This window comes from Molossus molossus, unplaced genomic scaffold, assembly GCF_014108415.1.
Source record: "Molossus molossus isolate mMolMol1 unplaced genomic scaffold, mMolMol1.p scaffold_m16_p_14, whole genome shotgun sequence".
NCBI classification, from domain to species: Eukaryota; Metazoa; Chordata; class Mammalia; order Chiroptera; family Molossidae; genus Molossus; species Molossus molossus.
In genome coordinates this window covers 33,691,823-33,719,357 of record NW_023425349.1, presented here as the reverse complement: position 1 = coordinate 33,719,357, position 27,535 = coordinate 33,691,823, and the positions used below count along the sequence as shown (strand labels likewise).

The 27,535-nt window shown below is 36.3% G+C and overlaps 1 protein-coding gene across 1 annotated transcript in view; it reads left to right on the top strand.

Annotated features, from left to right (window-relative positions):
• RECK (reversion inducing cysteine rich protein with kazal motifs) overlaps window positions 1–27,535 on the top strand; it is a 75,536-nt gene that overhangs the window by 11,055 nt on the left and 36,946 nt on the right. The window contains exons 2-7 of the mRNA XM_036261847.1: window positions 3,661–3,719; window positions 10,381–10,455; window positions 11,359–11,395; window positions 14,352–14,437; window positions 16,156–16,203; window positions 27,367–27,400. Of these exons, the coding sequence (XP_036117740.1) occupies window positions 3,661–3,719; window positions 10,381–10,455; window positions 11,359–11,395; window positions 14,352–14,437; window positions 16,156–16,203; window positions 27,367–27,400 (339 nt within the window). The remainder of the gene's footprint in view (window positions 1–3,660; window positions 3,720–10,380; window positions 10,456–11,358; window positions 11,396–14,351; window positions 14,438–16,155; window positions 16,204–27,366; window positions 27,401–27,535) is intronic.

Below are 27,535 nucleotides of genomic sequence, written 5' to 3'. Positions count from 1 at the left end.
TCTAGAATAGTAACATTCCCCTCCTGATTATTTTTTTTTAATGTTTTTATTGATATTTTAGAGAGAGAGAGCTAGAAACATCTGTGTGAGAGAGAAACATCAATCGGCTGCCTCCTACACGCCCCCTACTGGGGATCAAGCCAGCAACCCAGGCATGTGTCCTGACCTGGAATTGAACCAGGACTCCTCAAATCCATGGGACAGCACTCAATCCACTGAGCCACACTGGCCGGGCTCCTCCTGATTATTTCTGTAGCCAATTTATGAGTTTTTTTGGTTCCATAATGCTGCTCAGCAACATTGTTTCTTTTCTCTTATTTGATATTTTCTCAAACTGACACTGAAATGTTAATAATTGGCATGAAAAAGTGTTCTGTGCTATGAGAAATCAATCTATGTAGATCCCTTTATAGGAGATTAATAATGAATATTAGCATATGAAAGGACTCATGAAATCCTGTAGTAAAGAATACTTTTATCATTTCCAAATTTATTTGTATATGAAACATTTTTCTCTTGGAGGATAGATATTAACAACTCATGAAACTGTTTAATAGACCACAAGTTTGAGAAACATATCTGCAGTTGCCTTCTTTCTGTTCTTCAGCGCAGCTGTTTCAGAACTCTACAATTTCAGCCCAAGCCCCCAACCCCATCTCAGCCCTTTTGGTTTTCAGACCTAAGCTCTATTTCATTGAGAAAATGGAGGCTGTCAAATTACCTCTTTATTTATGAATGCCCTTATATCTTTTCATCTTGTCTAGACTTTGTTCTACCATCAGAATGTAACTTGGATGAAGTCAGAGAGTGTAACATTTATTCACTATTGTATCCCTAGCCCCACATCTTATATTCTGTTTTGTCCACAGCTGGGTATACAGTAATTCAATTCTGCACTGACCACACAGTTAGAACAGACCCCACAAGTTAAAGGGCATGGGCCTCAACAATACTACCCTTACTTCAGACACCAGCCACACTTTGGGGGTCCCCAGGCAACCCACGCTTCTGACCAATTGGCTATAAATCCAGATCTCCCATGACCCTCTCAGAATGAGTGATTTACTGGAATGATTTGTAGAACTCAGGGAAGCACTGTAGTTATTGTTACAGTTTAATTATAAAGGATACAAATTAGGAGGACCAGTCAAGTGAAGAGACATACAGGGTGAGATCTGGGAGGAAATGCAGAGCTTCTGTGTCCTTTCCTCATGGAATCAGTGTACATTGTCCTCCTAGCACAACATTGTATTCACCGGCTAGGAAAAGTCCACTGAGCTTAGGTTTCTAGAGCTTTATTAGGATTCCGTCATGTGATTGAATTCAATCTCCAATCCCCCTGGAGATTGGGAGATTGAGGTGATATCTAGTGCTCAAAACTGCAACCCTCTTATGTGGCTGACCTTTTTGACATGGCCTATCCTGGCCCTGAAGATACCTAAGTGAGACCTTGGGTCGCCTCATTAGCATAACAAAGACATTCCTATTACTCAGGAAATTCCAGGGATTTAGAACCTTCCAGGAACCTCAGACAAAGGCCACTCTAAAACAATGGAAAAATCTTCCACCCTGTGTGGCTCAGTGGTAGAGTTTCGACCCATGCACCAAGAGGTCATGGTCAGGGCACATTCCCAGGTTGGCCCAATCCCCAGTGGGGGGTGTGCAGGAGGTGGCCAATCGCTGTCTCATGGATATTTCTATCTTTCCCTCTCCCTTCCTCTCTAAAATTTAATAAAGAAAAAAAATGTTTTGTTTTTTTTTTTTTGTTTTTTTTTTTTTTTTTTTCAATTTTTTGTTCAGGTAGAGTGGGAGGGAGAGAGAGGAAGAGAGAGAGAGAGAGAAACATCGATGTGAAAGGAACACATCGAGTGGCTGCCACCCACACGACCGACCAGGGCCGGGGACAAACTGCAACCGAAGTACGTGCCTTTAGCGGGAACCGAACCCGGGTCTCTCCAGACCGCAGGCCGACGCTCTAACCGCTGAGCCAAACCGGCCAGGGCGAAAAAAAATGTTTTTAAAAAGAAAAAATCTTCCCTTGATCCTGCATCCTCCTGTAACCACCACTCTCTTTTTCCCTTCCATTACTGCTAGACTTCTTGAGAGCTAACTTTATTTGCTGTTTATACTTCCTCACCTCTGGTTTACTCTTTAATATCATTCACTTCCACCAACTCCACAGAAAGTACATTGTGAGGGTCACTAAGGGGCCTCCTAATTAGTAAATCCATTTCTTTTTTTGAGTCTTCAATCTAAACTGACTGTCGTGGTGTACAATACTAGCTACTCCCTCTTCTGTGATGCCACCTTCTTACTATTCCACCTCAATCTCTTGCTTTGTTTCTTCCCATGTCTCAGATATTGCTGTTCTTTAGGATTTGGTGATGTGTTTACTTCTCACTAGAACTTCCCCTTGGCAATGTCATTAATTTCCGTATAACTTTTTCTTTTTCTTTTGGTTAATCCTCACCTGATGATTGATTTGTAGAGAAAGTGGAAGAGAGGGAGGGAGAGAGAGAGAAACATCCCTGTGAAATCAGCTGCCTCCCGCATGACCACTGACCTGGGCTGGAGATCGAATCTGAAGCCCAGGCATGTGCTCTTGACTGGGAATTGAACCAGAGACCCTTAGATCTGTAGGCCAATGCTCTAACCACTGTGCAAAACCAGCCAGGGTTCCATATATCTTCTTTATGCCGGTGATTCCAAATTTGGATCTTTAGACTTGGCTTTACCTGCGATCTAGCCTTGGATTTCTGACTTTACTGAAATTTCCATCTGTATATCCTATAGGAATCTTAAATTTAACATGTCCAAAACAAAATTCACTTTTTAAAAAATTTAACTTTACATTGTAGATATAGTAGCAGAACAGAGTCCATAGGGCATTTGTAAGGGTTGAATAAGATAATGCATAAAGCAAACTTAGTAAAATTCTGGCACATGGAAAGTATATATTAACTATAATACACCACAGTCTCTCCTATTAGACTACAAGCTTTTTGAGGGCAAGAACCAACCTAGTATGTCCTTGGGTTCTACTAGATACACAGTAAAGGTTTATTGAATTAAAATGAATAATACTAATATTCTGTTGTTCAGTCCTGGGCCCTCGTCGAGGTCGTGTAGGAGGCAACCAATCAATGTGTCTCTCTCACATGGATGTTTCTCTCTCTCTTTCCCATTCTGTCTGAAAATAAATGGAAAAATATCCTCAGGTGAGGATTAAAAATAATAATAATCTGTTGAATAAATGGCTTGTGTAACCATTCAGTTTAGCTTAACCATCTTGTTTATTTAAAGTAGACAACAACCCTGGCAAGTGTGGCTCCATAGTTAAAATGTCAGCCCATGAACCAAAGGGTCAAGGGTTCAGTTCTGGTCAAGGGCACATATCTGGGTTGCAGGTTCGATCCCCAGCCCTGGTCAGCATGTGTACAGGAGACAGTGTGTCTCTTTAATGTCAATGTTTCTCTCTCTGTCTCCTTCCCTCTCTTCCTCCCTTCCACTAGCTCAAAAAATCAGTGGAAAAAAATATCCTCGGGTGAGGATTAAAAAAATAATACTAATAAAATTTTTAAAAAGTGAGCAAGATTGCCCTGGCCAGTTTGGCTCAGCGAAAAAAGTGAGCAAGATCAAGTGTTTATTTTTTCTTCTTAGGTGCATTGTGTTGTGATCATTCAAAGGATAACCAGATGTGCCGTGATGTGTGTGAACAGGTAAGCTTACATAATAATTTTAGAGGGTATTAGTTATGTAACTGTTTATTAAGTAGAACGATTTTGGAGAGATTTGTTGGGCTGCACCTTAACCAAGTGAACAGAGTTCGCATCACCAGTAATGGAACAAATTAACGTGTCTGCTGACATAATGCACTGAAAAAGCACAGTATCTCATGTAGAATTTCTGCCAAAAATATATAACCTGATTATGAAGAAACAATAGGGCAAACCCTTTTGCTCAAGAAAATAGCCTGTAACTTCAAAAAGGTATCTCTGTCATAAAAACATGCTATAAGAAACTTCCAATCCAGCTGGTGTGGCTCAGTGGACTGAGCGTCGTCACAAACATTGAGAGGTCTTAGTTCAATTTCCCAGTCAGGGCACATGCCTGGGTTGCAGGCTCAGTCTCTAATAAGGGGCGTGCAGGTGGCAGCCAATCAGTATTTCTCTCTCACATTCATGTTCCTATCTCTCCTTCTTTTCTCTCAAAAAAATATCAATAAAAACATATTTTAAAAAAAGAAACTTCCAAGTTAAAGGAAACTAAAGAAACATGACAACTAAATGCCATGTGTAATCCTGGATTGGATCCTAGAATTAAAAGATTGCTATGAAAAGGACATTATTGGGATAAATTAGTGACATTTGAATATTGACTATAATAATATTGTATCAGTATGGTAATCCTGAATTTGGTTGTTGTATTATCAGGTAGGTTGGTGTCATTCTTAGGAGGTACATGCTAGAATTTAGAAATGAATATTGTGTCTATAATGAATTCTAAAATGTTTCACCAAAATAAAAAATAACAATAAAATGTGTTTATGCAGAATTAAAGCAAATGTTGAAAAATGTTAATTTAGATGAAGACTGGGTGTTCATTGTACTACTTTTGAAACTTTTCTGTGGGTTTGAATTTTTCTTGTTGAGCCTTTTCAGGCAAGTTCTACTGAGACAATACCTAAAGTCTTAAAGTCTTTCTTTCATCATCCTGATTGTGTAGTTCTAGCTTTAGTGCTTGAGAAGTAATGGTCTCAATCATCTTTTGGAGGAGTTTTCAAGTAATTACTTGGATTTTGTCACTGCCTAAAACTAAGAAAGGTATCTAACTGGGATTAAAAGTTCTCTCAAACAATATTATGACTATAGAAAGATTTGCAAGATACTTTCTGATTCTAAAATAAGATGGTGACTCAGCTCATCTAAATAGCTGCCTCAGAATTCATGTCAAAACACTACAGAAATTAAGTTTTCTGCAAATTTTTTGCCAGAAAAATAGCTTTTAAAAGCAAAAGTGGCCCCTTGATGTTGTTACTATAAGGGAACTTTTGAAGTAGCTCTGCTACTTTTGGCAACATTGCTTTCCTGACTTGGCTTTGTTTCTTTTTTTTCCCCCCACTAGGTGTTCAATAGGGTGAATGATTTTTGTGAAGCATCTGCAGCAGGCAAGGTCTAATTTCTTAAATTCAGAAAAGTTAGAAATTCTATAACTTAGAAAATTTAGTGATTACAGTTACCCTAATATAGAACATTCCTCCCTGACCTAGTTCTTTGAGAAATAAGGCAAATTGGACCCCAGATATTACTCTTATTGCTAGTTACACAAATGTTGAGTGTAACTTTTATCTCCAGATATGCACTAAACTACAGAATTAGATTTACTCCCAGAGGAGAAGTAAACTCTGGATTACATATGTTCACTTTCTCCTACCAAAGTCAACAGTTAGATAAGACAGTCAGTCTTTACAGTCACTGGAAGAGTGAGTGAGTGAGTGAGTGAGTGAGTGAGTGAGTGAGTGAGCCATGTGGAGAGAGGCAGGCTGCTAAAACTAGCAGAGTTCACTCAAAATGAAAGGGAATTCCAGGAGTGAGGAATATTTATTTCTTCAGTAGAGAATGGAGAAAGGGTGGAGTCCTGATGGCATTTAGGTTTTGAGTTGGAGTGTATAATAGTATCTCTGATGGTTATGGAAATTGGGAAAAGATTTGTTTTGGAGGGGAAGGTGAGTTGCTAAATTACCATTGAAAACCACTGTATGAAGACAGTTGGAGATTAGGAATTAAAACTATAGAATTTGAATTTAGATAAGTCAGGGCTGGTGTTTTATAATAGTCAATGAAATAAGTGTCAAATGCCAAAGAAAAGTCAAGGAGTTTGAGATCTGACAAAAAGGCCCTTAGTTTTTAAAAGAAGACTGTCAGGAGATACTCTGGAGAGGGGATTTTGTTTGCTTTGTTTATGCTGAATCCCTCACTGCTTAGAATACTGCCTCACATGAAAAACTCTCAAATATTTTTGATTGACTGGGGTGGTGGGGCTAAAAGTCATAATGCAGAGATTTTAAACATTTTTAAATTTTAAATTTATTATATAATATTTCAAACTTGCAAAAAATGTATTCAGTTTTTAAGTATATCATATCTTCCCAACTATATTATACATTCTTTGAATATAGAGATTGTATCTTATTCATGTACTCATATCATACCCTTGCTTAAGGAAGTTGGTCAATGAATGTTTGTGAGTTGTTTGGTGAAGAAATGGATGCAATGAAAGGAAAATGTAGGATGTTCTTTGGAGAAATCAGTAAGTCAAGGTTTGTTTCAAGAAGGGAGACCTTTGCTTGTTTGAAGACAAAGCGAAAATGAGTTATGAGAGAGGAAGGCGATGAGTATGAGTTATGAGAGAGGGAGGAGATGAGTATGAGTTAAAAACCTCTCAAGATCAGGACTGTAAACTCTACAGTCTGATTATTTCTGCCGTAAATGGGGTACAGGTTAGATTATTAAGATTTTTGCTCTGAGATAATTTGTTTAATCATAATACATATTCTGATATACTGGGTAAGTATTCATCTTTCTTTTTAAGTGTGATTATAAGTTTGGTGAGAAAAGTAACTGCTTCTGTTCAAATCTGCCTTATCTAAAAGTATGTACAAATTGCCTTTTTTAAGCTAAATTAGTTATTTAACTTATTTATATTCCTAATATTATTAGTTTTTTAACTCTTTTTTAAAAAAATATGTTTTTTAAAATTGATTATTTAGAGAGGGAGGAAGGGGGAGAGAGTGAGGAGAGAGTGAGAGAAACATCGATGTGAGAGAGATACATTGATCGACTGCCTCCTGCATGCCTCCTACCAGGGATCAAGCCCGCAACCCAGGCAGGTGCCCTGACCAGGAATCAAGCCTGCCACCTTTCAGTGTATGGGACAACACTCCAACCAACTGAGCCACACCCACCAGGGTGATTGTCTAACTTCTTAATTTTGCTTGTTAGCTGTTTAAAAAACTGAAACCCAGTAGCAGATTAAAAAAAAATCTTTTCCCTCTGTGCCAGGTTCTTTACATGCATTATGTCATTTAATTCTCATACTAAGTCCTCAAGGGAGATAATGTTATTGTCTGCATTTTATAGATGTGGAAACTGAGGTATAGAAAAGTTAAATAACTTACCAAGGTCTCTAAGGAAATAACTTGGGGAGCATAGGCTGAAACCCAAGTGTGTGTTTGATTACAAGTCCATGCTCTTAGCCACTAGGCTAAGGCCGAATAGGTCGCTAGTTCATTATTCTTTCTGCTATTCTAAACTGTTTCAAGTATTGTAGGTCCTTTGCTTTGTTTTTGTTTTGTTTTGTTTCTGTTTTGTGAAGAGATGGAGTTGAGGCAAAAGAGGATTAGTGGAAACATAGCTTTCTCTGTACTTCTTCCCATTCCCTACCAATGTCATATGCTTGCTTGCTTTTCTTTCCTTTTTTCTACCTCTTTTTTATTCTTCCTTGCCTTTCATTGTTATCTTTCTTTTTCTATTTTTCTTTTTATCATGGGAATTTTCATATATACACAAAGGTAAATAAAAGTGTAATACCTGCCCCCCCCCTTTTCAGCTTCAGCATTATTAAGTCAAGGTCAGTTGTATTTTATACCTCCATCCACTCCTTCCCACCAATTATATCGAGACAGATTTATATTGAAGCAAATCCCAGTGATCATATCATCTGATCCATAAATTTTCAATTTGTATAAGGACTCATTAATGTGGTATAAAAATGAAAACACTGTTATCACTTCTTTCCAAATACGGTATTCAAATATATAGTTATTTTTCAGGTTTCTTATATCATAAGTTTTTTATTTTTTTATTATCATTATTATTATTATTATTTTTATCTTCACTCAAGGACATTTTTCCATTTTTTGTTTAGATAGAGTGGGAGAGAGAGAGAGAAACATCGACGTGAAAGGGACACATTGAGTGGTTGCCACCTGCATGACCCAACCAGGGCCGGCCGGGGACAAACTGCAACTGAGGTACGCGCCCTTAGCGGGAAACGAATCCAGGCCTCTCCAGACCGCAGGCTGACGCTCTAACCACTGAGCAAAACTGACCAGGGCTATTATTATTTTTTTCTTGAATCCTCACTTGAGGATATTTTTCCATTTTTGTTCAGATAGAGTTGGAGGGAGAGAGAAGAAGAGAGAGAGAGAAACATCGATGTGAGAGGGACACGTCTAGTGGTTGCCTCCCTCATGAACCCAGTCAGGGCCAGGGACAGTTTGAATCAGGATCCAAGTGAAATATATGCAATATAATTTGTTATGCATCTTTGAATATCTTTTGGTATATGGGTTTCTTCTCACAATTTATTAGTTTGTTTATTTTCTTTATTGATTTAAAGAGGGAGGAAGGGAGAGGAAGAGAGAGAGAAACATCAATGAGAGAGAACATCAATGGGCCCAGTCCTGCATGCTCCACAATGGGGATTTGGCCCACAACCTGGGCATGTGCCGTGACCAGGAATCAAACCTGCAACCTCTTGGTGCATGGGTCAACGCTCAACCACTGAGCCACACCAGCCGGGCATTACAGTTTATTTAATGAACAAAATTGGTCATTTATTCTCTAGAGTTTCCCACAGTCTGAATTATGTTGTCCACATCCCCATTGTGTCTTTTTAATGTGTTCCTCTTTTCTCTATATTTATTAGTAATTAGTAGGTAGATTTAGAGCAGAGCTGTTCAATAAAAATGTGTACAGTAATAAAAATATTCTAGCCCTAGACAATTTGGGTCAGTGGTTAGAGCATTAGCCCAGGGACCAAAGAGTTGAGGGTTTGATTTTGGCCAAGGGCATGTACCTCGGTTACGGTTCGTCCCTGGCCCTGGTCAGGGTCATGTAGGAGGTGACCAATTGATGTGTCTCTCTCACATCAGTGTTTCTCTTTCTATCTCCCTCCCCCTCCCTGCCTCCCTGCCTCCCTCCCACTCTTATCTGAAGATAAATGGAAAAATATTCTTGGGTGAGGATTAAAAAAAGAAAATATCTGTAATCCAGTTCAGTAGCCTCTAGCCACATGTGAACACTTGAAATGTGATTAAAGAGATTGAGGAACTGAATTTTTATTTTTATTTTATTTTAATGATTTCAGCTTAACTTTAAATAGCCATACATGGCTAACAGCTACCCTATGAAACAAATCTAGAGGCTTGATCAGATTCAGGTTAGATTTTGTTGGTTAAGTCTTCCTCATAAATGGTATTGTGTCTGATTGTCTCTTTGTAATGTTATCAGTCATTGTTGATAATTGCCTAAATGCATTAATTTACTACAGGTTATAAAATGGTGATATTCTAGCTTTCTTCACTTACTAATTATAGTTGGTAGTTCAGGAGGAAAATGGCAACTCAAACTAACTGGAGATTAATCCTTTGTCATTGTCCTTAGCATTTATAGATTTTACAGTCTTAACTGTTTATAGGTAATCATGAAAATCTGTCTGATATATGGTATGATTTATAATTGAGACATCAAATTGTTAATTTCATTAACTAAAGTTCTGTTTGGAAGTAAGCAAGGTAGCCTTGTGACTGAACTGTCAGCTCCTCAGCATCTATATTTTAAAAATGGCTTTGTGCCCTGGCCGGTTTGGCTTGGCCGTTAGAGCGTCAGCCTGCGGTCCAGAGAGACCCGGGTTCGGTTCCCGCTAAGGGCATGTACCTCGGTTGCGGTTTGTCCCCGGCCCTGGTTGGTCAAGCCGGTGGCAGCCACTCAATGTGTCCCTTTCATATCGATGTTTCTCTCTCTCTCTCTTCTCCTCTCTCTCCCTCCTACTCTATCTGAACAAAAAATGGAAAAATGTCCTCGGCTGAGGATAAAAAAAAATAAAATAAAATAAAAATAAAAATGGCTTTGTTTCTGTTTTATGGCATTTTGCAGAGAAGTTTATGCCATAATGCTATTCACAAATGTGTTCTTCACCAATATCAAGGTATAATGTAGTCTGTTTTTTATTGTGGTCAGTTGACTTTAAGCAGTTTGTAGAACAGTTTATAATACATTTTTTTGTTTTTGTTTTTGTTTTCTTCTTCTTTTTTTTTCTCCCAGGCTACAGTTTGGTAGCCTAATTTTCTCCATTTTGGGTCATTAGAAAATAGGGTCAAGACTTGCTATATTTGGACTTTCTTGGTTATTTGCCAAACTAACCAACCTTCTAAGAAATGTTATGTCATTTTCATTTAGATACTTCCAAAGGTTTTCCATTTATAAAAGGAAGTTAAAAGATATTCTAAATATCAGATAAGTCTAGAAGGTAATACATTTTACCTCTTCTCATTTCTTATGAAAAACGCCACAAAAACTTTTTCCTTTCGTCAAATAGATATTCTCCTCAAAAAGTGAATCCCGACTAAAACATCTGTTGCAGCGAGCCCCAGATTATTGCCCTGAAACAATGGTAGGTCTTGTTTAACTTAACTATGGAAGCTTTTATTTAAATGAAGTCATCTAATGAGTTCCCTTTAGATTTAACAACATTTTCAATGTGAATGGGGTTTGTGGTCAAAGTAAAATGTTAGATTTATCTAGATACTTTGAAAAGATCTTTACACAAATTGTTTGATAGAGTATGTTTTTTATTTTTATTGTTTATTCTATGATATAGGTTGAAAACAATATTAAATACAAATTTATTTTAGTCTTTAAATTTCATTATAATAGTTTATTTGGAATTTGGAGTTTTGCTTATTATATTTTGACAATTTTATGAAAATTATATTAACTAGATTTTATATTTATTTTGATTTTGAAAAGTTGTATTTGTGATAAGGGAAAATGTGTGAGTTTTCATTATTCCTGTCTTCCCATTTTCTGGTATACAGTAGATATATTGCTTGCCTGACTGAATCATGTAACTTAAAATGTCTCTAATGCTAGGGTCATCCTCAGTGTTTAAGATGCTTGTAAACTAGGCTAAAAATGTCTGAGCTTGACATAAGTGACTCTCTCCTTAGATATGGTAGCTTGCATTATGCGATGGGGGAAAGATGGCGATCACACAGTTCTGATACATTTTGCTTTAGTCACTGTATACGTTTGTCTTTGTACTTAGAAACAGTGATTCCAGTAAGCAGACTGAGTAAGCAGACTGATCTTTAGTGCTCTTAGATGGGAATATGGGAAAAGAGCAACCAGTATTTTGCATCTGTTTTATTTTTCCCCACTAATTAGCTGGTTGATACTCATAGTCCTAGAACATTGACTGTTATCAAATCAGCTGTACATAATTTCTGTAGAAATTAGGTGTTGTATTTAGGAACTGGTTATCTACATAAAAGCCTTTTGGTGATTACAATTTTAGGTTGAAATTTGGAGTTGTATGAATTCATCTTTGCCAGGTAAGTAATAGAAGTGTAACATTTAGCACTTTATTTTTAAAAACTTACTGTGATTGTAAAGTCTGTGTCATAGCCCTATAACATAATGTATATACCCTTGAGTTTTTATCCTCTCCTTCCCATAGGCACTCAAATTTTCAAATGTATACTTTATTCTCATTCACTCAGTACTTAACTTTGTACTCTTGTCTCTACTTCTACCATTCTATTGAAACTGGTTTTTGAAAGATCACCAGGATCTTAGTTCCTAAATCTTACAGCTTTTTCTCAGTACTTGCTCTCTTTGACTTCCCGGTGACATTTGATATTATTGACTGCTCCCTCCTTGTGGCTTCACCTTACCCTTTTTTACCTTTCTCCTTTAAAAAAAAAAAAATGTTTTGATTTTTTTAGAGAGAGAGAGATAAATATCGATGTGAGAGAGAAGCATCAATCGGCTGCCTCCTGCATGCCCCCTATTGGGATTGAGCCCGCAATCTGGGCATGTGCCTTGACCAAGAATCAAACCAGGACCTCTCAGTCCCTGGGGCGATGCTCAGTCTACTGGGCCATACCAGCCAGTCTACTTTTCTCCTCTTAACACCAACTCCCGTTTCCCGCCATCCAACACTGCCCAAGGACTGGTTATTCCGTTCTTTCTCCACACTCACCCCGCTAACTAATCAGCTCTGGGAAGGTAACTTTTAAATTCAAATCACTGTTTGTGACTTCTAGACATCTCTACCTGGATCTCTGCATCCAGGTGTTATCTGAAGTGCAAATCCAAAACCAAACTCATCTTATAATTGCCTCTTGTAAATGACACTACTGGAAACCAGGTTATCTTTGACTGCTTTTTCTTTTTAGCTCCATAACTTTGTACTTGTAAAATCTTGCATCTGTCTTCACTATTCCTAGTTCAAGCCTTTCTTACTACATTATTGGGATAGAATATTGTAATAAACTTGTAACTGGTATTTTAACACATCACAGCTATCTTCCTGAGCCTTTAAAAAAAATCCCTCAAGGTTTGTTCATTTCCATTGGAATAAAAGCCAAACTTCCTGGCCTGGCATTCATGGTCTCCTAGGATTAAAGCTTACTTTCCAGTCCTAGTTAAAGCCAGTGCCTTGAAAAACAGAAGCATATCATATGCATCTCTGAACTTTAAAGGCTGTTACACAGTGTGAAGTTTGCATTTCAAACATTTGTCTTCCTGAATTGCCCACATTCTTACCTGTTTTTCTAATTCTTCTATCTAATGTTCTGGAATTTAATATATATAAAATTATATACACATACATATACATACACATTTTTACCGAACTGTAATCTCTATAATGGGATAAATCATATATTTTATCTATTTCATAATCCATAGACTATCTAATAGAGTGTCTTGTACATAGTAGAGACTCAGCAAATGTAAATGCTTATCAAACAATTTAATATTTTCTTTTTTTTTTGGCACGTGCCCCTAGTGGGAACCGAACCCAGAACTCTCTGGTCCAGGCCGGCGCTCCAACCACTGAGCCAAACCGGCCAGGGCAAACAATTTAATATTTTCTAAGAGACCACTGGGTATGTGGAAACATCAATATATGGCATTATTTATAAAAATTTAGAGTTTATGACCTACATTGATTTCATTCAAAATTATATCTAAAATATGAGTGATATTCTGAATAGCAAACAGCAAAGATTTAAAGGAAACTGTACTAGGCAATGGGGCTAGAGGTGAGTCTGTTGCCCTTTTTACTCTTAAAACATGTAGGGATACAGAGGCTTATGATATTCAGTATTTTTAGCCAAATGTAACAATTGGGGTGGTTTATATAGGGTTGGGCAAAAGTAGGTTTACAGTTGTTTGTATGGAAAATAATACAATCATTAATAAATAATAATATAACAATAAACTCTGTAGGTTGTGTACTCACTACTATAAACCTACTTTTGCCCCACCATGTATTTTTAGAGCTTTGTCTATCTGTGGGCCACTTGTTTGCTTTTGTTTGTTTGTTTTGTTTTTTAGCAGAATGCTTCTATTTATTGTATTAAGTCCTAGTTTTATTTGGAGACTATGTTACCCATTGCCTTGAATTCCTGACATTTTTGTCAAGTGTAAATAATAATCTAATTTAATGTATAAGTGGGTTTGAAGACCCATGTATTGTGTGGACGCAGCATAAAACATTTTTAAAAAGAAATAAGGAATTTACAGCATCCCTAGAAGCATAAATATTTTTATTCTTTTTATAATTATTGCTTGTATCTCCTAATTTTATTCATTGGCATTTGATTGCAAAAAGGGATCTAAAAATACATTAAAACGCTTTTTATAATTTTATTAAAAGGTGATACTAATACCTCTTGGTATCACAGTGATTTGGATGGAGAAATAGCTGCTTTACATAAATTGAACCAGCAGAGTCATTGTGCCCCATGATGAAGTGAACCCATCAAAGCTAGTGCCGGCTCACAGGAGATGATCCTGGCTGTTTACTAAGTATTCGTTTTTAAATGGCATCATGAGTTTCACACTACCGTAGGTATTTAATATGTTTGAATTCAATACTACTTGTGCCCTTTTTTGTTTGTTTGTTAACTTAAATTGGAATCTTTGCCTCTCTTCACAGTCTAAAGGTAAGGAAGGCCTCTCCTTGCTTTCCTGAACCTGTATGTCCTCTAAAGATGCTACCAACCCAAGAGTGAAAATGACTAAAGGATTTAGGGTGGGCAGGGAGATGAGAGAAAAAACAAATGACCTGATCATTATGCTGTGAGGGACCCTCAGAAGACTGATAGCATTAGGAATAAGGTTAGGGGGAGGGGCTTAATAATTTTGAAGCTCTTGTGTCTAAGCTAGTTTTTCTGTAGACACCCACTTTGATTTTTAGTGGTATCCATGAACTAATTTGACATGCTGTTATGTTTGTCACTGCTTGTGACCAAAACATTTGAACATTTTGTTTTTAAGGTGTGTTTAAGAAATCTGATGGCTGGGTTGGCTTAGGCTGCTGTGAACTGGCTATTACCTTGGAGTGTCGACAGGCATGCAAGCAGGTAATACTGGACAATCAGGCTCTTAAAAAGCATGGAGTGCAGTTTGGGTTGTAGCTGTGTATATGTTTTGAACCTTGCCCACCTTGTACCTTTGGAGAGGTGACCCATAAAAGCTGCAAATTTAGTATTTCTTGCATAGAACACTTCCTTTTAGACTTGCTACTTTTTCAGTTATGTCTGCTGCATGTAAGACCCTTAGCCCTCTCTTATTCTTTCTCAACTTCTCTCTGCCACACAAAGAAAGAATATTCGTAAGTTATATAAATGTATAATCACTATGTTGTATTATACCTGAAACTGATATAATGTTGTATATCAACTGTAATTGAAAAAAAAAATTATTAAAGGAAAAAAAAGAATATTATAGGAATTGAGGCCTTTTGTACTTTGCCTATGATCATGCTTAGTCAGTGCTGAATGACTCCAAATGGTCATATGAATTTGGGGTGGATGAGAGCAATTGATACAGTCAGCCTATTTTGCTTTCATCTTTCCTTCTGTCTTTCATTCTGGGTTTACCCTGAGCATGTTCTTATATCCCTTCTTTACTCCTAAGGTGAGCATGACTCCTACAGTGAATATGACTTCTTTTTTATTTGTTATATCTCTAGTTCAGTTCAGGTTAGGCTCCTAGGTTATTTCTCATTATGTGTATTTTCATGGTGGTTCCTCACAGTCTTGTCAGAAAACTGGTCTGGTTCCTCATACTCTAAGTGGTAGGAGTAAACTTTAACTGGGAAGTTTAAGTGGACCTGAAACCACAGCTGGAAAGCCTTCTCTCATTTCTTCTTCTAGTGACTGTCCTCTGGACAGGGGTATGTGATACAGTGTCACCATTTCTTTCATACATACCACTGCAACACTCTTTGGGTAGTATACAGCCTAGCTATCTGCTGCTGTCCTCTAAGGCATTAAGATTAAGCTGAGTTGCAGAGGATTGGAACTGTAATAGATCTGGGGGACATGAAATAGTTGCCTGCTCTTCTGCTTCTGCTTTCCCCAGCCTCATTAGGTGATAGAACAGGAGGAAATAGAACAAGGGACCAGAGCCCATGACTCTATAACTACATCTCCAAATAGAGACTGATACATGTGGAAGAATAACCATCCCTCAGCAGATTTGTTTTGGCTTGTTTTATACAGAAAGTACATACTTAAATGTGTCCAAAACTTGCTATGTCTCTGAGCATCAGATTCTTTGTCTGTAAAGGAGAAATATCTCCATTAACTTATTAAGAGAATTACATAAAAATAACTTTTGTTAATTGCCAGGCATAGCCTTTCCCTCTTTAGTTGCCCCTTCTGTTACATATGGATCTTTTTCTGAGGAAAAGTCAGTATGAGGACTTATAATATGAAAAGTTAAATAAAAAGCAAAATATAAATACCCTGGCAGAGCTTCACAGGAAAATTTGCTGCAGAATGGAATTCAGCTTAAAAAAAAGTCTTCTGATTTACATTTCCTTCAAAGTTATCTAGTTTCTGAAATAACAAAAGGACTGTGTTATTATGTGAGATTAAAGCCGTACAAAGTTAGATTGGAGTTCTAGCATATCCAGTTCTGGGGCTGATGTTGTTTTAAAGAAATTGTATGCAATGTGTTTGTTGTATATAAGGAACTTTCAAATATTTGAGCATAAGATTTTTCTGTTCTTTTTTATTCTGTGCTGAATAGTATGCGTAATACAATTAATAGAGAAATTTGTTGTCTAATTTAGGCATCTTCAAAAAATGATATTTCCAAAGTTTGCAGAAAAGAATATGAGGTATGTATTTTATTTAACAAATTTGGATAGACTCTTCAGATGTTATCAAAATGGATAGTATCACTTAAATTTTAAAATGAATTCATTCTTACATAAATTGATTTTTACTTTACAGAAACTATAGCCTTGACAAACAATCATCTACTTGTTTAGAAATGTTATGACTTTAATTGACTTTTGTTGAAATTAAGCATTAATTTAAATAAATGCCTAAATCACACATACAGAGGATTTAACCTATAATGTTTTCTTAACAAAGAAACTAGTTGTATCCAAAGTTGTAAAATAGTTTTTCTTAGGTTCCATATTCTTTTTCCCCTTTTTCCTATGCTTTACCCATCTAGGTATCCATTTTTATAAATCACCTCTAATCAAAGAAACAAAATCATATCACTAGTGTGAATAGCTTCAAAATTTCCTAGAATCTTGCATTTGGAGGGGGAAAGTACTAACTACAAAGGCTGTATTAAATCTGAAGGACTCTATCTCCCCATGGTGGTACTTCCAGCACTGTGGTGTCTGGATGGAGAGGCTGTTAGGTCAGGGGTAGGTCAGGTGTTTCATATCATGCAAATATGTACAAAAGATTGTTCCTGATGTGAAAAGATTTCTCACTGGGACTACTTTGTTCTGTTTCTAGAACTCCATGGTTAAATGTGATGGTATTATTGTTTTTCGTAGTATAAGACCATGTAATTAAGGATGCCTAAGTGTATATACTTCATCATTTGTATATATAAACAATGGAATTCCTATTGCTTTTTTTTTTTTTTTTAATCTTCACCCAAGGATATGTTCATTGATTTTAGAGAGAGAAAAGGAGGGTGGGAAGGAGGGGGAGAGTGAGAGAGAGACTTCAGTTGGTTGCCTCCTATACATGCCCCCACCAGGGATTGAACCCATAACCTACGTATGTGCCCTGACTGGGAATCAAACCCACAACCTTTTGGTGTATGGGAGAGCACTCCAACCAACTGAGCCACCCGGCTGGAGCCCTGTTGCTTTTAATAGTCTGTGTTCTCTTGGACAAGAAAGCTAGAACAACTTAATCTTAACTGCTTCTAGATTATAGCCCTGATACAATTTTTCTTTTCTCAAAGCTTATAATTATATATAATTATAATTATATATATTATAATTATATATAATATTTTTAAATTGGAGAATCTTATTTATCTTACATCTCTTTGTACTGTTTGCTAACTTATATCTGTCCTCTGAAGACAAACTTCCAAATTAACTACACCTCTCCTCTGTTCTTATTGAAAAAGTAAAAGATCTTTTTTTTTCTTATTTCTCTACCTTTGAAATAACTAGTTTTAGTTTTTCTTGAACAAAGTGGCTAACTATGATAATTCCTTCTTTTCTCCCACATGATGTCTGACACTGTCCATCTTCTGTAGCCTGTCCTCCATTACTTTAGTGTGCTTCCTTCTCTTGTCTGGATTTCTGCATTGCCCTAGGAAGTCTGCCAGTATGTTTGATGAAGGACGGGACAGGAAAGGTAAGAGAGATAAATACTGTCCTATGAGAGAAATACTAAGAGTAGTTTACTTTTTCAGTCTATCCTCTCTTACTTGGCTTAGAATTAGAACCTATTTTCAAAAAAAATGCAAAGAGGGTTATTTTATATACATAAAAAGTTGAAACTACAAATTACTCAAGATGATTCAAGACTCAGTTTGACTTCTTATATGTTATTTAGAAATAAAAAGAGAGACAAGAGCACTTTAATACAGAAAGAGGGTTCTGCATTATAAATCCCAAATAACAGTCATTCTGATGATTGTTGAAATTTAGTCTAGAGGTAATGGGTATTGTAAAGTGAATTAGGTAAATTCGGTATTGTGCAACCTATTTTAACTGGGTTGGTTATTTATCAACATTAGAATGATTTATAAAACTAGGCTATTAGAATATTTTGTTTAATACTAGAGTGGTCCCTGGGGTGAACTTCTAGATGTGTAAACTATTCCTTTAGGCTTACTATTATAGGGATTAGTATTTACCCTAAAGGATGATTTTGTGTAGTTTGATTAGAGATTCAGAGAGTGAATAATTATATTCAAAGGAGCTAATGTTTACTTTAACTGGTAAGCTGATGCGGAATTCCTTTTGTGGGGATTTCCTAAGAAATTTACTTACGTGAATAAAGATTAAAAATGTTAATGCCATTTAATATTTTTGTTTTCTTTCCCAGTGAAGCTAAGATAAATCAGTTAAATGTAAGATATTATTATGTCTGTTTTTACAGCATCTGGTTTCTTGTGCAAATCAATAAATATTTATTGACTACGGAGAGGCACAAACTTTGAAGTCAGACATAGGTTAGAATTCTGAAGCTTAGCTTTACATATTAAAGTGTCTATTGAGTCAAGATAATTAAAATATATACTATTCACACAGGGTACAGGAAAATCAGAAAGTAAAGTAAGCATGTTGGGAATTATCAGGGAAAATTTTGCAAAAGAGCAGCCTGAACAGATCGGTATAATTTGGATCAATATCATGTAAGCAAAAATATACACGGCTTGGGTGGGGTGGGGGTGGGGGACAAAAAGAAGATGGACCTATTTGGGGCTGAGAATCTGCTTATATAGGCAAAGTTGGACCAGATCCTAGAAAGATGATATTTTGGGGCTCAATTCCTTTTTAAGTAGAGAGAGATGATGAAGATTCTGTAATAGGAGACCAACATAACAAAAACAAGTCCAATATTTTAGAAAGCAGTGTAAGTTGTGAGCAGGCTGAATTTTAGATCTCCCCAGCCCTTAACTAAAAACAGGTAAGGCCCAAACTAGGGTGATAACAGTAGAGTTGAGTATTCAGGAATAAATCAGAGATTTGAAGGCAGAATCCATTCACAGAATTTGTTATGATAGATTGAATATAGGAGATGATATTCAGGAAAATATAGAAAACAATTATTAGCGATTGGGAGATAGAACTGAAGAAATTATATGGAATAGCAGCATATAGGGACAGGCTAAGAATTTAAGGAAATGGAAGATAGAGAAAGTCTTCTAATTGGAATATTAGAGGAAGAAGAAAGAAATATGGAACAAATTCAGTGTTTAAAGAAGCCCACCAAATCCTCTAGCAGGATTTTTAAAATTTATATATTATAGACACATTTCATAGCCAGAGATCTTAAAAGCAGTCAGAAAAGAGGACATCACTTTTAAATGAGACCAATAGCTGATTTCTCAATAGCAACAGAGGAAGCCAGAGACAGGAGAATGACACCTAAACTATTCTGAAAGAAAATAACTATTAATCTAGAATTCCATGTCCAGCAAAAAGAAAATTTCAAAAAAGAGGGCATAATTAAGATATTTTCAGACAATAAAAACAGAGAATTGCCATTACTGGGCCTTTTATAGAAAGAAGTCCTTCTCTAAAAGAAGTTCTAAAATAGTTATGATTATTGGAAATGCAAAAGAAAAAGAGAATGATGACAGTACAAAGTGGGTAAGTCACAACATAGATTGTTTAAAACAATAATGTAGTTTTGAGGTTTTTAAAATAGAGAAAATACACAATGACAATAACATATACATTGAGAAGGTTGTTTAAAGAAATTGAAGTACGTTGAGTGTTAGGTCTTTGTAAAAAGACCTATATCTCAGAGGTAGTTAGGAATACAGCACTATAAGAGGAGAGATATCATGCCCAAAGTCAACTGTGAAGTAAACTTTGAACTTTGAGAGTGAAAGAAAATTCTGTGAAAGAAAAAAACTTAGAAAAAGGTAGAGAGCTAGGCTTTGAACATTGCTTCTTTAGGGAACTAGAAGAGAAGGAGCCAAATACAAATCTGTATTCAAAATAAAATGAGATAGTCCAAGAAAAAGTGAACTCCCTGTTACTGGAAATGTTCAAGCAAAGGCTTACCAGATTCGCCTATTATGGAGGGGATTTCTGCAGTGCACAGGAAATTTGACTAATGATCTCCCAACTCTACAGTTTTCTTATTCTGACTTATGAAAGAGTACTTCCTTCAGTACTTAAGAGTACTTCTTTCAGAATCACACCTGTTTGGTTGGAGCCACCAAAATCAACCAGTGGCTTGATAACTCTGACATGGACATGTTTAAGTGCCATGATAATGCTCATTTTAAGGTTTTCCATACATTTTCATAGGCTTGGTCCTTGGCTTACCTAGAAGTATTGGTCAGGCCACCTGGGTTCATGAATGTGTGACACCAGAACCAGGGATGATACTTAAAATATTAATAACTGGAATGTCATAGGCCCAACAATCAGAACTCATTTAGGCTGTAAACCATCAGTATAGCCACACTAGTGCACATTGGCTGATTAGAACTAAAGTAAAAATGAACTCATGTTTTCCATGAGGTGTGATACATGTAGTGTAATTTTATTTTTAAGTGTCTGCAAATAGTTATTTTCTTCCTTGAACATCATCATAAACATCAAGATGATCTGAGGATGGTGAATTCCAGGGACCTAGCAATGGCTGACGAGACAAATTTTAGTTTCAGGTGGATAAACCCATTTTGTACCTTTATGACAGACCTTACCTGCCATTCTGTTAACATGATGGCCATGAATATAAATACCTTTCGATTTGCTGCATGACCCACTGAAATATAATGCTATGAATTTATCATCAGACTTACATTTTTACTTGTTTCTTCCTTCTTTCACAGATTCTTCTTTATGCTTTCCTTTATATTCTTTCCAGAAATGTCATTTTCATTTCTCTCCTTTTTTTTTTTTTACTAGCTTTCTTCAGTCCAGTTATTTGATGTTATTTTATTAAGGAAGATGAGAAACTGTGAAGGAAAGTCAGTAGGAGATATTTTTGTGAGGACTAAATTATTTTGAATCTTTAGACATTTACATTATAAACTAAACAATTGCTAAACAAAACTAAAATAATGTTCTGTCCTGGAGCTATGGTTCTCTGAGATACTAAGATAAAATTAAGACTCTCAGGATGTTAAAAAAGAGGCTCTAAGAAGCGCAATAACAAAGATGGTTGGCCTTGTGAGTTTTAGGCTCAGATCTGTCAGCATTGTCCTATCAACATGCAGCTGAATGTGTAAGAGAAGGGTGAGGGTATGTGTTAAATTTTATTTTTTTATTATTCACATGGTTCAGAATTCTAAATATCCTATAATAAAAGTCTCTTTTTCATTTCTTGTACTGTAACCACTCAATTCCTTAAGTTACCAGAGATACTTTATGCATATAAAAATAAATATGTACATATAGTCCTCCTCTCCCCCCCCACCCTCCCCAGTAACACATATGGTAGCCTGCCATACACTTTGACCTACCCCCGGATGCCAGTGTTTAGTGCATATTTATATATGTCTACACGGGCTGTACAGTGCATGCTCAAGAAATGTCAAATTAAATGTTCTGCTTTGAAGATATCTGTGTATTAATTTTATTCTGTTTCATTTTCTCTCACATTAACCTTGATTCTAGATTTACTACAAGAAGCATAAAGAAAAGGGATGAAAAAATAACTCCATTTAGAAATAGGATTACAGGGATGTCAGCAGCAGCAGGATTTTCTGGATAGCAAGAGGCCTCTTACACCTCAGTGTGGTTGGATCTCTGTTGCAGTGGTTCTAAGAATAGAGGGTATAGTCAGCTGTGGGCGGATTTAGAAAAAAAATAATGTGGTACTTTGCCCCAGAAAAGGCTTCAAGGACCTAAATGTAAAGATTCTTTTAGTTAATGCTAAGGAAACTCTGAAAATTGTCACAATATAGTAAATAGAAAACTGAGTAGGAGGCTTGGTAAGTGGCAAAATGCTGTATAAGTATACTATATCAGAACAGATTTGAGCCGTTACCTGCAGCTGATGAGCTCCAAAAAGAGCGAAACCTATTAGGTCCTGCAGTACTGGCTTAAGAAAGTATAAAACCTTGATTACGTTCCATTTATATATTGTTTTGTTTTGTCATATTTTGTATTATAGTTTGGGGAAGAGAATAACTCCTATTGAGTCTCCCAGTGCTAGTATATTTTCTCTCTAGTCCATTCTTCTGAGAAGTCACCTGAATGAGATAATCCCAAAAGGAATATCTAATCAATTGTATTAGGTTATGACCTGGTTTTATCTAAATGGCCAGGTTTTTCCCCTTAGACAATCTCATCTACTCCCTCATAACTTTATTGCCCCTATATAATGACAAGTCCAGAATCTTCTTGGTGAGCTTCTTTTATGTACTCCTGAATCACTCCTAGGTGTGTGTACTTTTGACGTTCAGCTGGCATTTCAAATCAATCAAACTGATTGTTACCCTCCCTACCTTCTTTCTCTACTTTTCACTTCCCTCTCCCCATCTACTATATAACACCACACACACACACACACACACACACACACACACAAACCTTATTTTTTTACATGTCTTGCTTGGTTGTTCCAGTACAGTCCTCCCAGACACAAAAACTAAAAACCTAAGAGGTACTATCTACTTTTTCCTCTTTCTCACCATCTCTCATAAATAACTGGCTATCAAGCCCTAAAAATTTGCCTTCAAGATATATCTTAAATCAGTCTCATTTTCTAGATCCTCAATTACTGTCTTAGCTTAGGCCTTTAAACCACTTTTCTGGACTACTGCAACAGCTACCCAACTAGCTTTCCTTCTCTAATTTCTCCTTTTATCTACTCTTTCCACTGCTCTTAGTGTGGTCTCTTGAAAGACCGAATATGGTCATGTCACTCCCTTAAATAAAATAAATGGTCAATCTCAGAAATTATGTTACATAAGGGAGAGAAGAGTCAGAGTAGATAGAGAAGAGCTTGGTAAACCAGACTGAGGAACATGAACATTATCCTATAGGTGAGCCATTATGGAGTTTTGTTAATTGTAGTTGTACAACCTATTTATTCTACATGAAAGTCCCTCTTTCTGAAACCATCCTATCACAGCCCATTTGTGATATGATGGAGCTGGCATCCTACTAGTTAGGGAGAACTGATTGTTAAATATGCAGGAATTTTGCAAACCAGTTTTTAACTTGAAAACAGCTATGATGGGGATATCAATGCCATAGACATCAGCAAATACTGCAAATCTGGACTCTCCCCCAACCCTCTTGAAAGCTGATCCCAGCACACCACTACCCCTATCCAACTGGCAACCTTTGCTTCAAATTTTTACTTAAGTGGTTTCTATTTAAAACCTTTCCTGCCCAGTTCTCTTGCCTCCACACACATAATATTGATTGCTACAACTAAACCCTTTACATGCTTTTTTATAGCATTTGTCATATTTTTCTTTATTGATTTTTAGAGAGAGAAGAAGAGAGAGGGAGAGAGATAGAAACATAGATGAGAGAGAACATTGATTGGTCACCTCCTGCATGCCCCCAATTGGGGATCGGACCTACAACCTGGGCATGTACCCTGACCAGGAATCGAACCAGCGACCTCTTAGTACATGGGTCAAAGCTCAACCACACTGGCCAGGCCACGTGTCACTTTTTAATATTACGCTTTCAGTGCCTGGGGGCAGAGTCTATGCCTCAGTTGTCTGCATCTGTCATTCATTTATTTACTCAACAATCACTGAACTTATACACACCAAACTGATAGACTGAATTTGTATCAGACGCTATTCTCAAGGTACAAAGAGGAAAGGATTTAGCTACTATCTACAAAAAGCTCATAGTCTAGTTCATGAGAAGAGAAAACTTCAAATAGTTCATTACAGTACAGTGACAGGTACATTGCTAGAAGTCTATACAAGATATATTGGCGCCTGGAGGGAAAAATCTCTGTTCAGGGTAATGGGGAAATCTTCACAGGGCAGGTAAGACTTAAAGGATAAACAAAAAGTTTTTGCCTGTAAAAAGGTGCTACAGTTAGTATTTTTATAGATAGAGTTTTTTAACAGATTTTTTTTCACTCTGGACAGCTGAATTGCATTTTCTTAGTAAATAGCACTTTTATGTGGAAACCTTGTATAAATGTCTATAAATTAGACATTCTTTGGATGAGTATAGTACATCCTTGAATAACATAATTTTGTTCAACATTGTTTTGTAATAATGTTGATGAGAAATGCTGTAGGAACTTAACTCTTGTTTATATCAATTAGCCTGTGGTAAAATATCACTGTATATCCTTTTGTGAAAGCCACAGAACCTATCGATGATGTTAAGTGAAGACTTACTGTATTGTATCTGTTAGCACAATAATGTTGTCCAGCTGTATAGTGAAAGTTTTTGAATTTGAAAATCTCTTGGAACACTGTCAACTCCCAGTATACTGATGTATTCTTCATGTCTCTCAGGTTATGGTAGATCTTTACCTCAGTAACACTGTAACTTTGATCTAGTCTAGAATAAAATGAGTGGGGTGAAGGAACTGTTATAAGAAGGCACATTGGGTATAGTATTGGTGGCAGAAGGTCAAAAGAGACTATAGAATAATATATTTATTACATACAAATATAAACCCTCAGTTACTTCCTGCTTTTGCCACCAGATGGCGATCAGACATTTGAAAGACTTAATTGACTATGAACTCAAAATTGGCTATCTTAAGAAATGAGGAAACTATAAGTTAATGCTGTAACTCATTAAGTGTATATCTTAAGCCCTGTCAAACTAATCAGCAGTAGTTTAAACAGTGAAAGGTAGAGGTACCTGTAGTTTATACCTTAGGTATAGTTACTTAAAGTTAGAAATCTTTTATCAAAAAAAGGTGATATGAGTAGAGTCTGTGTAATCATGATGAGTAAGTATAAAGTAAGCAACAGAAAACTGATGAATTCATCAAATACTGGTATACTTGAATGAAGGACCACTCTTTTAAACATTATAATTGGTAAAGATAAATATAGAGATATAAAAAAAGTATTACCAGTAGAGATGCTGTCATGTGGATATATAAAAGTTTGTGGTTTAGCAAGTTAGAGTAAATCTATTTGTGAAGGGTTTATCAATAAAATTTAAGAGAAATGAAAGATAATTAGGGAACATCTCTGAACTCTGGCTATGACATCAAGGGAGACAGCTGTGCCCTTCTAAATCAGGAGTCAACAAACTTTTTCTGTAAAGGATCATACAACAAATATTTTAGGCTTGTAGGCTGTATTGTTTCTTTCTACCAAACTTTACCATCTTGGTGTGGGTAAAAGCTAGGGTCTATAAGTATTTCTCCTTTCTAGGCCTGTCTCTGACTTCTGTCAAATAAGGAGTTAGATTAGATGATCTCGGACATTTTTCAGGTTTTGTGTCCTTTAGTACATCTCTCTGAAGCTAAGTGATCCCATAGGCTGACCCAGAGTGATATTTCTTTTATTTGTAAGGTCAATTTTTTTTTTAATCCAGCTTGAACAAATTTGTAAGTCTCTAGAGCAGGGTTTGTCAACTTTAGTACTATTGACATTTGGGGCTGGATAATCCTTTGTTGTGGGGAGCTGTTCTGTGCATTATAGGGTGTTTGGCAACATCTCTGGACTCCTCTACCCATGCATGCTAGTACCTTCCCCCTAGCTGTGACAACCAAAGGTGTTTCCAAGTATCCCCTAGGAGGCAAAGTCAACCCTGGTTGAGAACACTGCTCTAAAGACTTTAAGAATAACTAGGAGAACGTCAAAAATGGAAATCAGGCTATCCAACCCAGGATGACCACCAAGATAATAACACGTTTATTTCTTCAGGTACAAGGTCAAAAAAGCCCAAAACCAAAAGGAACAAGAGCCTATTAGAAAGAGAAGAACAATGAAAATTGTATTCACCCAATCAAAGGGGGCTGGAAAGCTGGTAACAGATTGCTTTTTAACATTGATTTTGATCATTTTATGGAAAGTGTTCCTGAAACCAGTGAACCCAATAGGGGGCTATCTATAATGGGTAACTGAAAAGTCAAACTAAAACAAAGAATCATGGATGAAGAGAGATATAAAAATATTATTTTAAAACACCAAGAATATTTACTTTTCATTACTCTTATACTGCTTGATGAGATCTCTAACAAATAATTTATACTGGATAAATTAATTAGCCTTCATCTATAAGACCTTGGTATTTGTTTTGTTTTACTTTAAAATTTAATGGTAAATTATGTAGTTTATCCTACAGTAGAATATTATTTATTGGGAAAACATGAATGCAGTACAGCTTCACACACTCACTTGGATGGAGTTTTTGAAGCTAGGCTTTAAATAACAGTAAAGCTGGTCCTTTAACAAGTCCAGATCACATAGCCAGCTGGTGATTTAGCTAAACTTAAAAGCCAAAATCATCTCTATTCAACAATAAGGTTGCACTTGATTTCCATTTACCTTTTATTATATGTCCATATCATTTATTTTAAGAATTCATTCTCTTCCAATTGTGAGTGATATTAATCATAGCCGATAAGCCCTGGATGTCCAAAAGATTTTGTGTAGGAATTTTTTGTTTTTGTCTTCTTTTACTTCTTATTTTCCTTAGTGACTTTAACACAGTGTGATATTATCTAAACAGTATTCTTAGAGCTCTATAAACACTAATTTGAGTCTCAGGCTCTGCTTTTGACTTGCTCTGTGACCTTAGGCAGTTTCTCCCCTACTGAGAAAACTGGTCCTTCATCTGTAAAATGGTAGAGGGATTCCCCAAGTCTGTCCCCAGTATGGCTATGTAAGAATCATCTTTGAAGCCTTGTTTAAAATTTAGATTTTTGTGCTTCACTCTTAGATTCTGTAGTCTAGGGTAAAGCCTAGGAAACCAGGTGATTCTAGTGTACCACCACATTTGAGAGTAATTAGAGATGACCCCTAAGGTCCTTGCAACTCTAAAATGCCGTGGTTATATGGAATATATATTTCCCTAAAGGTCCTTTATTATATCATTTTCTAGAAGCTTTTTTATATACCTGCAAGAAATCATTGAGATGAATATATTGTAGGTTCCTCTACATACACACATTGGTACAGCTTTACATAAACTTGGTTTGCCATAGAATGGTCAGTTTATGGCTCTGGTGACAATCTTGATCTCCAATATGCATTAGAAGATGATTTCCCTTTTCCCCAGGATGCCATCTCGTAACTTCTTTGTCTCCAGTCTTGGATTTAGAAAATAATTAAATGGTTTGATATACTGATTTCCATATAACCATTAAGTGGAATAAAATTAGAAATCCAGTATGATTGTTAATTTGTGTTTGTTTTTAATTTACAGAATGCTCTTTTCAGTTGCATTAGCAGAAATGAAAGTAAGTATAATATTGATGGTTACACAAGCAGTGCAAAGAGCAAAACATAGTTTACAGAATATGATTTAGCTGTTACAAATATTACCAAGACCCTGGCATTTTAATTTAGGCTGTTAGTGAACCGTCCAAAGGAAA